Source organism: Suncus etruscus, chromosome 7 (genome assembly GCF_024139225.1).
Source record: "Suncus etruscus isolate mSunEtr1 chromosome 7, mSunEtr1.pri.cur, whole genome shotgun sequence".
Lineage (NCBI taxonomy): Eukaryota > Metazoa > Chordata > Mammalia > Eulipotyphla > Soricidae > Suncus > Suncus etruscus.
In genome coordinates, this window is record NC_064854.1 from 122,263,212 (window position 1) to 122,280,406 (window position 17,195).

Genomic DNA, 17,195 nt, shown 5'->3' on the forward strand with positions numbered 1-17,195 from the left:
TGGGCTTGGGTTGTATATACAAAGGCCTCCGTGAATGTGGCCCCAGCACTTTCCAGGAACCCATGAAAATGAAACCAAAGATACACAGTAGGAGCCCACCAGTCTTGTATAATCACTTTATTTTAAAAAGGCATAAAACTCAAAAAAAATCCCTCATTCAAGATATAAAATGAGAAAAAAAATCAATATTAAACATTTCAAAGTAACAGAATAAACAAAGTGGGCCCTCTGTTAAAAGGGAACCACAAATGGAAAAGGGGGAAAATCAGATCCTGCCAACACTTTGCAACAACCACCTCACCATTTGCACAGAGGCCCAGCCGCACTCCTGGTGCCAAGAATCCCACTGAGGCCACAGCCCTTAGTCAATCTGGTACTTAAAAGAGGTCATCAAATTGTAGTCTTCTTCCAAGTCCAGCACAGTCTCCACAATGTTGTGATCATCGAAGGCCGGCTTGAGGCCCCTGGGCTCAGCCTCCAAGACCTTCTGTGGACTCTCATCCACCAGCAGTGCCCACGCCTCATCCTTGAAGGGTGAATCTTCACAGTGGCCACACACACGGTTCAATTCATTTTCAAATTCAAGTTTTCCAGCCAGCTCTTCAATAGTTCGGATGTTTGTATGGTCTGAAAAAAATAAAAACATTCACTTTAATTGGCCTGGTGAGAGTTTCAGAAGGAAATTTGCCATAAGGTTAAAGAGGCATAAAGTGAGACTGGAGAGATAGGACAGTAGGCAGGGACTGCCTTGCATAGAGCCAACCCAAGTTCAAACTCTGTACCCCTTAGAGTCCCCCAAGCTCACCAGGAGTGATCCCTGAATACAGAGCCCGAAGTAACTTCTAAGAACTCACTTCCAGGTGTGACCCAAAATAAACAAAATAAACATTCTTAATTTCTTTTTTTTTTTTTTTTTTTTTGGTTTTTGGGCCACTCCCGGTAACGCTCAGGGGTTACTCCTGGCTATGCGCTCAGAAGTCGCTCCTGGCTTGGGGGACCATATGGGACACCGGGGGATCGAACCGCGGTCCGTCCTAGGCTAGTGCTGGCAAGGCAGGCACCTTACCTCTTGCGCCACCGCCCGGCCCCATTCTTAATTTCTTTTTGTTTTCTTTTTTGTTTGTTTGTTTTGGTTTCTGTGCCACACTCATTTGATGCTCAGGGGTTACTCCTGGCTAAGCAGTCAGAAATTGCCCCTGGCTTGGGGGGACCATATGGGACGCTGGGGGATCGAACCGCAGTCCTTCCTTGGCTAGTGCTTGCAAGGCAGACACCTTATCTCTAGCGCTACCTCTCAAGCCCCCTCTTTTTTTGTTTTTATGGGTCATACCCAGCAATGCTCGGGGGTTACTCCCGGCTTTATGCTCAGAAATTGCTCCTGGGAGACTCCGGGGACCATATGGGATGCCGGGATTTGAACCACCATCCTTCTGCATGCAAGGCAAACAAATGCCTTACCTCCATGCTATCTCTCCAGCCTCCCTTGTTTATTTTATCACACCTGGTAATGTGCCCAGATAATGGAATGTTGGTGATGTTACCTAGGACAGCCTCGTGCAAGGCAAGTGCCCTATCCACTGAACTATCTCTCTGGCCCCTGTATTTTCCTTTTAATCTTAGTTTACTCCCTATCCTTCTGCACCCCAATCTCCACCCCTCTCTTCTCCTCTTTGCTTATGTCATGCTTTCTCTTAAGTTGAATCACCAAGTCCTGGGGTGTCTGGGACTTGCCACTAGGGATGTGCTGCAATGAGTCACTTATAAAATGACCTGGTAGTGTCACTGCCACTCCTCCAGGCTCTCTCAGCACAGAACCTGTCACCAGCAAAACAAATCTATTTTGGTTTTCTCACCAAGGATGATTGGTGACAGGGAGTGAGTGACTAACAGGCTTGTCCTTCAAGAATGGCTCTCTACTCACCGATCATATCAAGCAGATCCTTTGCGACCTCTTGACTAGAATTGCTGAGAGGCATATTTGAATCAACCTTCAAATCTTTATCCATATCTCTCCTGTAGCCCGCCCCACCCCAAAATAAAATTAATTAGATATTCTTTCAAGCAAATATCGAAGGTAACAATCAGGTTTATATCAATTTATTTTGGGGCCACACCCAAGTGGTGCTCAGGGCATTCTACTTGTTCTGTGCTCAGGGATTCTTCAGGAAACCATATGTGATGATGGGGATCAAACCCAGGCTGGCAGCATGCAAAGGCAAGTGCCTTTCCCACAGTAATATTGCTTAGGCCCAGTTTTTTTGTCTTTTGCTTTTTGTGCTTTGGTGACACACCCAGCAGCACTCAGAGGTTCCTCCTGGCTGTGTTCAGAAGTCAATTCTGGCAGAATCAGGGGACTAACCCATACGGGATGCTGGGGATCAAACCTGGGCCAGCCATGTGCAAAGCAAATATCCTACTTGCTGTGCTATGGCTCAACCCAGAAACCCAGTTTTAGATTATTTTAATCACAAAATTACTTGTGACTCAATTGTCACTGAAGATGGGAGAGAAATGATGGAAAGTGCTAGATTAGTGTGGTTAACTAACAGCATTGAATTTATGACTCAAGAGCATGACAGACAGTGAGTGGTGCCAGAAAAATACTGGCAATGTTCAATCTGTTATATTAATTTCTCATTCTCTGCCTATGGGATGGCAAACACCAAGATGGCAGCACTATTAACATGCTGCGGTATGAATAAATTAGACCACATTCAAGTGCAAGTCATCCTGAGGTAGACTTAGTCTATGGGAGCCAGAATGCTATTACTGTGGGTACTAGCACAGGGTGTTTTGCCTTGCACCAGGCCAACCTTGCACCTGGCATAACCTTATGGCTCCCTGGTTCAACCAGGAGTAATTCCTGAGTGCAAGCCAGGAGTAACCCGAGGACCACCGCCAGGTGTGACCCTAACAAGAAGAAAAATATGGGCCCGGAGAGATAGCACAGCGGTGTTTGCCTTGCAAGCAGCCAATCCAGGATCAAAGGTGGTTGGTTCGAATCCCGGTGTCCCATATGGTCCCCCGTGCCTGCCAGGAGCTATTTCTGAGCAGACAGTCAGGAGTAACCCCTGAGTGCAGCCGGGTGTGGCCCAAAAACAAAAAAAAAAAAAAAAAGAAGAAAAATATATTAATTTTATTTTATGATCATCCCTGTCCCAGATCAAGGTAGAAAAGATTTGAGAAGGGGCTGGAGCAGTGGCGCAGAGCAGTAGGGCATTTGCCTTGCACGAGTTAACCTAGGATGGACCACGGTTCCATCCCCCGGTTCCATCCCCTGGTGTCCCATATGGTCCCCTAAACCAGGAGTGATTTTTGAGCTTGTAGCCAGGAGTAATCCCTGATCGTCACCGGGTGTGGCCCACACCCTGCACCCCCCAACCCCCAAAGAAAAAGATCTGAGAACTTAACTCGAATAATCTAAAAAGTTCTGGGTAGAGGAAGGGAACAGAAACTAATCAGCCAAGAAGTAGGACCTGGAATCCATTTAGACTTTTTCCCCAGTGAAGCAATTGACACTAGGATAAAGATCTGTTTGGGGCCAGGGCTATAGCACAGTGGGCCAACTGGGGTTTAGTTTGACATTCTTTTTGTTTTGTTTTTGGGCCACACCTAGTGGTGCTCAGGAATTACTCTTGGCTCTGTGTTCAGAAATCACCCCGGCAGGCTCAGGGGACCATATGGGATGCCTGGAATCGAATTCAGATCTGCTGTGTGCAAAGCAAATGCCCTATTGCTGTGCTATCACTCCAGTCCCTCAGTTTGACTTTTTTTTTTGGGGGGGGGGGGAGTCACACCTGGCAGCGCTCAGGGGTTACTCCTGGCTCTATGCTCAGAAATCGCTCCTGGCAGGCTCGGGGGATCATATGGGATGCCGGGATTTGAACCACCGACCTTCTGCATGCAAGGCAAACACCTTACCGCCATGCTATCTCTCCGGCCCCTTCAGTTTGATATTCTTTTTTTTTTTTTTTTGGTTTTTGGGTCACACCTGGTAATGCTCAGGGGTTACTCCTGGCTGTCGGCTCAGAAATAGCTCCTGGCAGGCACGGGGGACCATATGGGACACCGGGATTCGAACCAACCACCTTTGGTCCTGGATCAGCTGCTTGCAAGGGAAACGCCGCTGTGCTATCTCTCCGGGCCCCAGTTTGATATTCTTATGGTCCCCTGAGCACCATGAGTAATCTCTGAGCATAAAGCCAGAAGTAAATCCTGACATTGCCTGGCATGGCCCCCTCAAAAGAATTTTTTTTTTTTATGGTTTTTGGGTCACACCCGGCAGTGCTCAGGGGTTATTCCTGGCTCCAGGCTCAGAAATTGCTCCTGGCAGGCACAGGGGACCATATGGGATGCCGGGATTCGAACCGATGACCTCCGGCATGAAAGGCAAACGCCTTACCTCCATGCTATCTCTCCGGCCCCTCAAAAGAATTTTATTTCTAGGGTTGGCTAGATTGTACAGTGGCACATCACAGCATCCATAGGATGCACAATGCATCTCCAGGAGTGATCCCTGAGTGCAAAGCCAGCAGTGAGCCAAGTACTGCTGCATAGTGACCACCTCTCAACAAAAAAAGTTTGAGGCATAAGTTAAAAATGTGGCAGATCTCTCTCTCTCTCTCTCTCTCTCTCTCTCTCTCTCTCTCTCTCTCTCTCTCTCTCTCTCTCTCTCTCTCTCATACACACAATTTTGAAGTGAACATTATTCATTAACCCTTCAAGTACTGCAAGAGATTTTCATGACCAGTGTGCCACTCAAAACCCACGCTCACATTGTGTGTGTGTTGGGGAGGGGGGACGAAGAGATAGCACAGCAGCATCCAGGACCTAAGGTGGTTGGTTCGAATCCTGGCATCCCATAGAGTCCCCCGTGCCTGCCAGGAGCTTTTTCTGAGCAGACAGCCAGGAGTAACCCCTGAACACTGCTGGGTGTGGCCCCCCCCAAAAAAAAAATTTGTGTGTGTGTGTGTATGAGAGATTCTGAAGCCTGATGATGGGTGTGTGTGTGTGTGTATATGTGTGTGTATGAGAGATTCTGAAGCCTGATGATGGGTGTGTGTGTGTGTGAGATTCTGAAGCATGCCTGATTCCCCAGGGGCGTCGAGTGGGGCGTCACGGCTGGTCCCTTCGTTCACAGGGGCCTCCCTAACGTCCACTGCCAAAGGACCCTCCTGGAATCACCTTAGGCCGTCCTTCCTCCAGCTCTCCCCATCTCCCGCCGCTCTCCAGAAGTGGGGCTCGGGGGTCCCGACGGAGGGGTGCAGCAGCACGTTCTCCCTGCTGGCCAGAGGCCTCCGTGGGGGGCACGAGGCGTGCGGCTTGGCGCTCAGCGGGCCGTAGCTGGGGGCGAGGCCGGGGCCCGCGTTCGCGTTCTCGGGGGACCCCGGGGGTGCCGGCGGATGCCTCCTGCAGTGCAGCCGGTGCAGGGGGAGCGAGAAGCCGGGCGGGGCGACGTCCAGCCCCGGCCCCAGCCCCAGGCCCTGCCGGACGGAGCCCCCCTGGGCCGCCCCCTCGAAGGCCCGGTCGATGGCCGCCGTCAGCGCCTTCCTGCATCGTTTCAGCTTCTCGGACATCGCCCCGAAGCGATCGGCCGCGTCTTTGCCATGCAACACAATGGAAACGCTCAGGGCTGGGGGGCCGGGGGAGGAGGGAAGGGCAGGGAGGACCGGGCAGCCCCCCAAAGTCGCACAGGCCCCCCACAACGATCGGACCCGACCCCTGGGTTCACAGACCCACCTCCCGCACCCCAAGGCCGGCCACCCTCCCAGGCCGGAGTCCATGGCCCGGTCCTCACCCACAGCGTGGCCACCAACGGTCGGTCGGTCGAGCCCCTGGCCCGCGCGCAAGCCCACGACTCCCCCCTCCCCCCCTCGGGTTAAAGGTCAGGGCTGGCTTGGCCCCATCTCCACCCGCCTGCCAGGGCCTGGCCTGCCTCCCTGGTAGGGTGGCATCAGGAAGGAGCTTGCGACCAGGTGGTGGTGGCAAAGGCCCCAGCCCACCAGGAGAGTGGGGAAGGGGCCACCAGACGACCCCACCACGTCTCCTGAGCTGGCAAGGACTGGGGGGAGTGGGACACAGGTCACAGCAGTTCGGTGTAGAGTGAGGCAGTGTTGGAATGAGAGATCCATGTAGATAGATCCCCTGGATGTCAATTCAAAGAAGGGGATGTTACAAAACGACTCGGCAGGGGCCGGAGGGATAGCACAGCTTTAAGGCGTTTGCCTTGCACGCAGCCAATACAGGACAAACCCCGGTTTGAATCCCGGCATCCCATATAGTCCCCTGAGCCTGCCAGGAGTGATTTCTGAGTGCAGAGCCAGGAGTAACTCCTGGGCACTGCTAGGTGGGGCCCAAATATCCAAAAACAAAACGACTAGGCTGAGGGCCAGAGCCATGGCACTGTGGGCAGAACTGAGCACCTGTGGGGTATAAAAGGAAAGCAAAAACAGAACCACTAGGTTGCAGAAATCTTACACCAAGTATCTCCCTTTCACTGGAAGGAAGAAGATGGGAAATTCTAAGAGAATTCAAATAGGTCAGAGTACCTGGGTTAAGGCATCTGCCTTGCACACTGGTTCCACCTGGTACCTTATAGCTCCCAGCTCCTCCAGGAGTGAGCCCTGAGCCTCATAGGCCCCAAAAGAAAAATAAGTGGAGGCCAGAGAGGTAGCACAGAGGTAGGGCATTTGCCTTGCATGCATCTGACCCAGGGCGGAAGGTGGTTTGAATCCTGGCATCCCGTATGGTCCCCAGAGCCGGCCAGGAGTGATTTCTGAGCTCAGAGCCAGGAGCAACCCCTGAGCGCCACCTGGTGTGATCCCCCCACCAAAAGAAAGACAGAAAGGGGCCAGAAAGGTGGCGCTAGAAGTAAGGTATCTGCCTTGCAAGCACTAGCTAGCGTAGGAAGGACCGCGGTTCGGTTCGATCCCCGGGGTCCCATATGGTCCACGCAAGCCAGGGGCGATTTCTGAGCACATAGCCAGGAGTAAAAAAAAGACAGAAAGAAAAGTGGGTGTGGCCTTAGAGACTAAATTGGAGGGAATCAGAAACCTGGCTCAGTGCACAGCAAGGGAAAGGGGGACATGTAGTTTACTTGAAGCTTGGTTTATGTGGGCAGATTACTGGGGTGACCAGTAGTCAGCACCAGAATGAGAAATCCAGGAAGGCAGCACGGCCAGCACAGGTGTGTTTTTGGCTGTCCCGTTCTCCACTACAGTGTCTCTCTCCGTTCTCTGGAATTCATCAGTCATTGCTGCATCGTACATTCCCACTCCCAACCCCCTTCTGCAGCTCAATAGGCCTTAAAGAAATTTCTCACCACCTATTTAAGAAAAAGAAAACCTTCTGAGCAAACAGGGCATTTTTTTTCTTCCACTCATAAAAGGGAATTTTCTCATCTGGTTTTTAGACCGAATACTACAGTCTTCAGAGTGTCACAGGTGTTCCCTGGGGATGACACAGGTGAGCGGGGTGGCCGCATCAGTTGGTATCCATGCTGCACGCCTCGTCCTCCCCAAAGCCCTGCTGTGAGCTACTGGGCCTCATTCCTCCATCCGAAGATCCAGGAAAATTCATGTGTGAAGGTGTCTTATAAAATTCATCATCTCGACGCTGGTAAAACAGCACGTAAGCAGCTTTTGTCTAAAATAAATAAAAAGAGGTTCGTGAAAGTCCATTCACTGGTTGGGAAACTTAATTTTTTTTCTTTTTGGGTCACACCCAGCAGTGCTCAGGGATTCCTCCTGGCTCTACACTCAGAAATCGCTCCTGGCAGACTCAGGGGACCATATGGGATGCTGGGATTCGAACCACTGTCCTTCTGCATGCAAAGCAAATGTTCTACCTCCATGCTATCTCTCCAGCCCCAATAGTTTTCTTCTAATGTTTGACATCCACAATTTGCAGGAATATGCCACCCTGCCCTGCACCATGCATGCATAAGAACCACCACAAAGCCCTTTTTCTTAGGATGGCTCCTGGAGACAGGCAGGTGGCCTTTAACATCCAGCCTCGAAGAAGCTGAGCTGTAAGAAACAGGAAGCTGGGGCCAGAGTGGTGGTGCAAGCGGTAAGGCAATGCATGCGCTAGCCTAGGACAGACCGAGGTTCAATCCCCCGGCGTCCCATATGGTCCCCCAAGCCAGGAGCGATTTCTGAGCGCATAGCCAGGAGAGTAACCCCTGAGCATCACTGAGTGTGGCCCCCCCAAAAAAAGAAGGGGCCGGAGAGAAAGCACAGAGGTAGGGTGTTTGCCTTGCAAGCTGGATGTGGCCCAAAAAAAGCCAAAAAGAAAGAAAGAAAGGAAGGAAGGAAAGGAAAGGTGTCTGCCTTGCAAGTGCTAGCCAAGGAAGGACCGCGGTTCAATCCCCGAGGCGTCCCATATGGTCCCCCCAAGCCAGGGGCGATTTCTGAGCACTTAGCCAGGAGTAACCCCTAAGCATCAAACGAGTGTGCCCCAAAAAAAACAAAACAAAACAAAAAAAACAAAAAAAAAGAAAAGAAAAGAAAAGAAAAACAAACAGGAAGCTGACCCTCCCCACAGCATCCCACTCCCTCTGGCCTATGACGATGTCAGGCAGGAAGAGAGCACCCCAGCTTTGATCCATAAAGGGGAGGGGAGGTATCAGGGCCTACTCACCACTATCTGATCCTCAGAGGCCAAGGACACGTTGTTGTCATCAAAATAGTACCATTTCCCATTCAGTTTGTTCTTCGCATAAGCAGTGTCTGCCAAGTCAACAACAGAAAAATACACTAAATTGGCTAGACTTGTGCTAAATAACATCTTCTCCCCAAATATGGAATAACAAAGGGCCTCAGGTTCATTTTTTGTTGTTTTGGAGTCACACCCGATGATGCTCAAGGCCAATTCCTCGCTCTATGCTCAGGGAGGAAATCACCCTAGTAGAGCTGGGACTCTGGGGTACCAGGGATTGAACCTAGGTCAGTCATGAGCAAGGCAAGTGCCCTACCTATCACTCTGGCCCTTCATGTTAAAATTTATAAATTTACACTAACAACCAAAAAAGACAACTCATCTATTCCTTCTCAAAACACTCTGAGGAAGAGGGAAGAGGAGACAGAACTATCAGGGACCATATGGTTTAAACTGTAATTATAACACACATCCCCCCTAAAAATAAATCAAGCCAGTCTTCAGGATAACTCTGGGCAATAAGACAGAGCTAGGATCCATAAAATGAATGGATATTTTGGGGCCAGAGCAATAGCACAGCAGGTAAGGCATTTGCCTTGCAAGTGGCCAGCTGGCTTCGGTCCCTGCCATCTTATCTGGTCCCCTGAGCCTACCCGGATCGATTTCTGGGCATAGAGCCAGTAGTAACTCCTGAGTGGCGCCAGGTGTGACCCAAAAAACCCAACCCCTCCCCTCAAAAAAAACACCATTCTCAAACACACCAAGTCAAACTCTCCCACCTGACCTAGGCTTATGGCTGCTCTTGCTTCTTACTGCTTCTGGAGCCTAGAGGGATTATCCTGGTACAAAGAGACACTGAACCATTGGCATGCAGGACGGAAACAAGAAGTCTTGCATTTATATTCCTTCTAAACAGTGAATCTTGGAGCCAGTCTTGGGGCACAGCGAGTAGGGCCTTGCACATGCCCAACCCAGGTTCAATTCCCAGCACCCCATATGGTTCCTCAAACCACCACCAGTAGCAAATCCTGAGTGCAGAGCCAGAAGCAGTACTGAGTACTGTTAGGTGTGGTCCCAAACCCCATAAATTTTAAAAAACAAGTAAAATGTTGGGACTGAATAACATTTCCTTGAGTGGTCCAAGCATTCCCCAATTTCCCATAGCCAACATTTCTGATCTTGATTTTATACTGTTTCCAATAGAAAGCTTGGTGGTTGCCCACTTTCTGCTCTACTCAGACTCTAAGTAACAGCACACTAAGTACCTATTCACAAGAGTCATATAGTTAAATATCTGCACTTATCCTGACTATTATTTATGCATCTTCTCAAGTCATAGAAGTATAAGAAAAAAATCCTCAGATGTTATCTATTAGTTCAATCACCTAACCCTTTCTTACTGGCTCTTCCCTACTGCATTGCAGTGGTGAACATAGCTGCCTTCCTATGCAGCATACAAGTAGTCAGAACACCAGATTATTTTCGTGGAGGTATTAGTAACTAAAATTAGCATAAAATGTACATGAGCTATTAATTATAGAGCTAATCAAAGGGCATTTGGTTTGGCTTCTACTCAGCCTGTTCTGTGGGTAAACTATTTCCCATTCAATCCTTACTGCAATGCCTTTTGTATAAAGAGGTGGGGAAGAAGACACGAAAAGATGCGGGAGGACCCAGGGCCTGTTCCCCTGTTCTGTATTTGGAAAATCTGAGCTTTCATTCCTGACGTTCCAATTATAGAACCAAAGATGGACCCTGCAGAACCAGACTGGTATGATGGAAGAGAAAATTAAAGCATGGGGCCGGGTGGTGGCGCAAGAGGTAAGGTGCCTGCCTTGCCTTCGCTAGCCTTGGACGGACCGAGGTTCGATCCCCCGGTGTCCCATATGGTCCCCCAAGCCAGGAGCAACTTCTGAGCGCATAGCCAGGAGTAACCCCTGAGCATCACCGGGTGTGGCCCAAAAACCAAAAAAAAAAAAAAAAAGAAAATTAAGGCAGAGGGAGCTAAGAGCTTGTTGATGAGATGTTTATATGCTAAACAGTAGATAAAACGGGACCGGTGAGATAGCATGTAAGTAGAGCATTTGCCTTGCATGCAGAAGGACAGTGGTTCGAATCCCGGCATCCCATATGGTCTCCCAAGCCTGCCAGGAGCGATTTCTGAGCGTAGAGCCAGGAGTAACCCCTGAGCGCTGCCAGGTGAGACACAAAACCCCAAGGGAAAAAAAAAAAATTAACTCTGTGGTTAAAAATAAAGGTGTTGCAGGATATGATGTGATGAAACTATAAACTGCCACTTCACCATGGCTTAAATTTTCAGTCTCAATTTTTATTTCCTGACTTTATTTTATTTATTTATTTTGGGCCATACTTGCCAGTTCTCAGGGTTACTCCTGGCAGCACTCAGGACCACACTGGACTCTGAGGACTGAAACCGGCCAGACATATGCAAGTGTTTTAACCGCTGTAACTATTGCTCCAGCCCCTATTTCCCAACTTCTCCTATAGTCAGAAGTAGCTATGTGGTCAAGTTGCAGCTACTGAAGAATTGAGGGGGCTTCTGAGCACTCTGATGAAAAGGGAAGATCATCCTTTTTTTTTTTTTTTTTTGGTTTTTGGGCCACACCCAGCGGTGCTCAGGGGTGACTCCTGGCTGTCTGCTCAGAAATAGCTCCTGGCAGGCACGGGGGACCATATGGGACACCGGTATTCGAACCAACCACCTTTGGTCCTGGATCGGCTGCTTGCAAGGCAAACACCGCTGTGCTATCTCTCCGGGCCCAGGAGTGATTTCTAACCCGAGCACCACTGGGTATAGCCCAAAAACTAAAAAGAAAACAACAACAACAACAAAAAGTGTACCTAATAGAAATTCAGTGGAATAGAGCAAAAATTAAAAGTAAAATGACATTTTGTCATCTCCTTTCACATTCCCCATCCCTTTTGTCTGTCATGAGGCTGAAGCTGAGCCTCCTGCATGCAAAACACACACTGCCACTGTTGTGTTATCACTTGGATAACAATGCAGTTGTGCAGCAATTTCCACTGGTTCCATCAAATACTCGGGGGGGGGGGGGGGGCCTGGAGTGACAGCACAGCAGGTAGGGTGCTTGCCTTTCATGGAGTCGACTGGACTCAATTCTGAGTACCGCCAGGAGTGATTCCTTACTAGGAGTAAGGCCTGAGCACTGTTGCCAGGCATGGCAGCAAAAACAAAAACAAGAAAGAGTATACTGTTCTTTTTTTTTTTTTTTTTTTTTTTTTAAGTTTTGGGGCCACACCCAGAGATGCTCAGGATTTACTCGGATTTGTTTTCAACAATCACTCCTGGCAGGCTCAGGGAGTTCATAGGGGATGCTGGGAATCGAACCCACATCGGCTGTGTTCAGACAAGCACCCTAGCTGCTGTGCTAACACTACAGTCCCTAGAGCACAGTGTTCTTTTCTTTTCTCTCTCACTCTTTATTTTTTGGTTTTGGGGCTATACCCAGTGGCACGCAGGGGATACTCCTGGCTCTGTGCTCAGATACTTTTCCTGGCAGGTTTGGGGGACCATATGGGATGCCAGGAATCAAATCTGGGTCAACCGCATACAAGGCAAACACACCACTCGCTATTCGATTGCTCCGGCCATTCTTTTTCTTTCATATGGATGGGCCCATCCACCAAGCAGACAATAATATTTTAGGGTTATGAACAGAAAGATATAATTAAGTCTCAGAAGTGGGATTATTGGAGAAAACATATGAAACTTAAAAATTAAAATGATAAGAATGGAGGGGCAACAATAGAAAGACTGAAACTTGAGGCCTGTCTAGCTATACTTAACATCTATGATTAGCATGAACTCTCAAGGTCCCTGGCCTTGTTGATCAAAGATTGCTGGTGGGCTCCAAACTCCAGAGTAGCTTAGGAAGATCCCCCTAAAATAAGAAAGCAGGTACCTATACTTACAGTGGCCAACCCCCATGGCTCCATAATGATTGGATACAGCAACGAGATCATACACATATGGCCTTGCTGACCGGTCACAGACGAACTCGGACATGTTCAGACCTCTGAACACAAAACACAAAAGTCACTCTTAAATTTGTCTCACTCAGAGAAAGAACCCAGAAGAATCAGCAACCCCTTTTATGGAACATGCTAGCAAAAAGGGAGGAATAAAAACACGGAGAAAGAATGAATAGGTCGTGGTCCATGGGGTCCAGGGTTCTTGCTCTGAAACACCCCACACCCAATGGTAAGAAAGGCCTTGGGACTTTGGGACCAGACAACAGGCTGCATCAACCGTAGAGAAACAAATTACCATAGAAACATAAACCAGGGGCAGGAGCGATAGCACAGCAGTAGGGCATTTGCCTTGCATGTGGCTGACCCAGGACAGGCCTGGGTTCGATCCTCAGCATCCTATATGGTCCCCGAGCCTGCCAGGAGTGATTTCTGAGCACAGAGCCAGGAGTAAACCCTGAGCACTGCCAAGTGTGGCCCAAAAACTGAAAGTAAGTAAAATAAAATAAAAGCCAAAACAGGCTCCAGAATGCTTTTTGCTTTTTACAAAACTTTGAAAAGGGGAGGGGAAGAGCAAGACAACTGCCAACAGTTCTTGACCTAGCAAGGCAGGCCTCGGCCTGGCACCTCAGCACTGCTTGGAGACACAGACTATATGCTTGAGTGAGCCATGTGGTGCCAATGATCAAACTTAGGGCCTCACATCTGCCAGGCATGCCACCTCTCCTTCCACTTTAATCCCCTCATTTTAAAATTTTCGAACTTCCGGGCCCGGTGAGATAGCACAGTGGCGTTTGCCTTGCAAGCAGCCGATCCAGGACCAAAGGTGGTTGGTTCGAATCCTGGTGTCCCATATGGTCCCCCGTGCCTGCTAAGAGCTATTTCTGAGCAGACAGCCAGGAGTAACCCCTGAGCACCGCCGGGTGTGGCCCAAAAACCAAAAAAAAAAAAAAAAAAAAATTTTCAAACTTCCAAAACATACAGGAATATATCATGAATGCCACCACTACTTAAGTTCCTCCAATAATATATATTATTTGATCCACCCAACCTCCTCCACACAGCTTTTAAGAATTCACATTATGTGCAACAACCTTAAATTGTGGACTTATTTTACTGTGCCAATGATACTCTGAACCCTGGGTCCTGTGCAAAACAGCCAGTGTTATCTCAGATGCGGTCTTGTTTTTGTTTTGGGGCCACACCCAGTGACGCTCAGGGGTTACTCCTGGCTATGCACTCAGAAATCGCTCCTGGCTTGGGGGACCATACGGGACACTGGGGGATCGAACAGCGGTCCGTCCTAAGTTAGCCACGTGCAAGGCAAACGCCCTACTACTGTGCCACAGCTCTGGCTCCTCATATGCAGTCTTGTCTCACCTTGAAAACAAGACCATGGGGTGTGTGTGTGTGTATCCTTTTTTATAACTGTGTGTATGGTGTGTGTGTTCTTTTTTATAACTGTGTGTGTTCTTATTTATAACTGAAAGCCAACTACAAACATATGCGTCATCATGGTGCTTAAATAAAGATATTATCAAAAATAGGGGCCGGAGAGATAGCATGGAGGTAAGGCATTTGCCTTTCATGCAGGAGGTCATCGGTTCAAATCCCGGCGTCCCATATGGTCCCCCGTACCTGCCAGGAGCAATTTCTGAGCCTGGAGCCAGAAATAAACCCTGAGCACTGCCGGGTGTGACCCAAAAACCACAAAAAAAAAAAAAAAAGATATTATCAAAAATAATAATAAAATAGGGGTCAGAGTGGTGGCGCAGGGTGTAAGGCATCTGCCTTGTGTGCGCCAGCCTAGGACGGACTGTGGTTCGATCCCCCAGAGTCCCATATGATCCCCCAAGCCAGGAGTGATTTCTGAGCACATAGCCAGGAGTAAACCCTGAGCGTTACCGGATGTGGCCTAAAAACCATAAAAAAATTTTTTTATAAAAATAAATAAATAAAATGAAACAAAACGAAAATGGATAAAGTTTGTACAAAACCCCTAAATATCTGTGGTAAAAATTTGATATTCTAGACCTGATATTTAGTAGATGGCTGGTTATTCTGGGGGAAAAAAGAAAGAACAAGACTGTGGCACCTCAGGACCTCATAGATGATTCTGGTTGCCTTACTTAAGGCAAGGAAGAGCAGCTTTGTTTCGTCCAGCTCCCCTGAGCTCAGGCCCTCAGGAACACCAACTCATTACGAGGTGTAAGGGAAATGAAGGGGGAAATACTCCGATCAGAGAATCTTTCCCCAGATGTGGAGGATGAGGAGGTGAGGGGAGCCAGCATCTGGCCTCCCAGAGCCCAGCCACACACAGGCTAATACAGAAGAACCTTGTGGCAGAATCTTCTGCCAACCGGTACATAGATATTCAACCTGCTTTTTTCTCTTTATTTCTTTTTGGGTTTGGGGGGCCACACCCGGTGATGCTCATGGGTTACTCCTGGGTATACGCTCAGAAAACGCTCCTGGCTTGGGGGACCATATGGGATGCCGGGGGCATCGAATTGCGGTCTGTCCTAGGTTAGTGCATGCCAGGCAAATGTCCTATTGCTTGCACCACTGCTCCAGCCCCTCAACCTGCTTCTCAATGTTCCTGATCACACTGCCAGGGCCCACCTGATTGGGAATTCCACAACAGTGTCAAGCTTGTCTCTCCAGTATCTGTTGTAGGAGAAACGTTTCAGGTGGACCACCAGTATCTTGGGCAAAGACCACAGGTCAAACTTTTTTGTGGCCTGCTGATGTTTCTTACAGTTGGGACAGTACCTGAAACGAGAGGAGAGAAAGCTTCACTCAGTGGGGAAGCAAGGAACCAGTACAATCTGGGACCCAGGTGACAATCCCACTGTGGCCTGTGAGACAACAGTGTTCAGGACAGACAGGTCTCTAAGCCACCTTCCAAAGCATGGTCACTGCTGTCCTAGACTGGAAGACACAATTCAGAGAGAAAAACCCATGCTGTAGGGCTGGGAAATGGCAAGGGACCCAGCAGATCTTGGGGCATATGGTGACTGTGGGAACAACATACCAGGGGTCGTGTTCCCCAAGGGTCTCCATAGTGGTGAAGAGCTCGATGCACTCTCTGAGGGCCACTGCTGTCTTCTTCTTCTTCTGCGACTGCAACATGCTCACGTGCTTCTCATAGGCCTACGAGGAAGAAAGAAAATTCTGCTGGGAAAGAAGATCTCACAGTCAAGGCCTCACACCAGCAATGCAATGTACTTTCTGGAGCCTCTGCACACATAACCACAAAATCTTCGAGCATTTTAAAAATTTTTTTTCGGGGGGCCATACCTGGTGGTGCTCAGGGATTATGCTTGGCTCTGTGCTTAGAAGTCATTTCTGGCAGGATTGGGGATCACAGGAATGCCAGGGGTTGAACCCAAGGTTGGCTTAATTCAAGGCAAATGCAATACTTTCTATACTATTGCTCTGGTCCTATTTTTTTTTTTTTTTTTTGAGGGGGATTCATATCAGGCTGTGCTCAGAGCTTACTCCAGGCTCTGCGCTCAAGATCACTCCTGGAAGTACTCAAAGAACATGGGGTGCCAGGGATTAAACCCAGGTCAGCTGCACTCAAGGCAAACATCCTACCTGCTATCCTATCTCTTTGACCCCAGTATTGTTTTCATTTTTTTATTTTCCAGTTTTGGGCTCACACCCAGTGATATGTAGAGGTTATTCCTGGCTCTCTGTTCAGGAATTACTCCAAATGATGTTCAGGGGACTGTGTGGGGTGGCAGAGATTGAACCTAGGTTGGCCACATACAAGGCAAACGCCAAAACTTTTGTACTATCTACAGCTCAAAGGCTCAGTGGTTTGTTTTTTTTTGTTTTTTTTTTTTTTGGTTTTTGGCCCACACCTGGCAGTGCTCAGGTTCAGGGGATACTCCTGTCTCTGTGCTCAGAAATCACTCCTGGCAGGCTTGGGGGCCATATGTAATGCTGGTCCATCCTAGTTTGGCTGTGTTCAAGGCAAATCCCCTACCACTGTGCTATCTCTCCAGCCCAATGGTTCTTAATCAAAAAATGTTTAGCTACTACTAAACCAGAGCAAAAATGACTCACTTCAATGACTAAGGATCCCAAGTGACCTACCTCAGACTCCTGTTCATCATAGTACAAGCTCCGGGTCTCACTATCCCAATCAATGGCCAACGTGGATCGAGCTGCAGAAAACCAATCACTCATTACTTAATAGCAATAAGAGAGGGGACAAGAGTAGTAATATCTTCTGATCTGCCCCTGACACCACCTGCTTCCCCATTATTAGTGTCAAAAGCAATGCTAAACCCCTGCAATCCCTGGAAAGGATTTCATCCACAAGAGTGAAGCACTGATCACACAGAAACTAAAAATGCATACTTGTCGGGCCCAGAGAGATAGCACAACGGCGTTTGCCTTGCAAGCAGCCGATCCAGGACCAAAGGTGGTTGGTTCGAATCCCAGTGTCCCATATGGTCCCCCGTGCCTGCCAGGAGCTATTTCTGAGCAGACAGCCAGGAGTAACCCCTGAGCAT

General features: G+C 48.7%; 2 protein-coding genes across 3 annotated transcripts in view; both read right to left on the minus strand.

Annotated features, from left to right (window-relative positions):
* Positions 1–333: 333 nt before the first annotated feature.
* C7H3orf62 (chromosome 7 C3orf62 homolog) lies at positions 334–5,576 on the minus strand. Its single transcript, XM_049777413.1, has 3 exons — positions 5,185–5,576; positions 1,922–2,013; positions 334–627 (listed from the first exon to the last, which is right to left on the minus strand). Exons 1-3 carry the CDS (start codon positions 5,574–5,576, stop codon positions 362–364), a joined length of 750 nt encoding a protein of 249 aa, XP_049633370.1. The 3' UTR covers positions 334–361.
* A 1,497-nt stretch (positions 5,577–7,073) lies between these two features.
* USP4 (ubiquitin specific peptidase 4) overlaps positions 7,074–17,195 on the minus strand; it is a 55,079-nt gene continuing 44,957 nt past the window's right edge. The window contains exons 17-22 of one of the 2 annotated variants that reach the window (XM_049777331.1): positions 16,774–16,844; positions 15,704–15,822; positions 15,292–15,441; positions 12,613–12,716; positions 8,641–8,729; positions 7,074–7,644 (exon numbers count right to left, since the gene is read on the minus strand). In XM_049777331.1, the coding sequence (XP_049633288.1) occupies positions 7,483–7,644; positions 8,641–8,729; positions 12,613–12,716; positions 15,292–15,441; positions 15,704–15,822; positions 16,774–16,844 (695 nt within the window). In that variant the 3' untranslated portion in view covers positions 7,074–7,482. The other variant, XM_049777332.1, reaches the window with a different exon arrangement.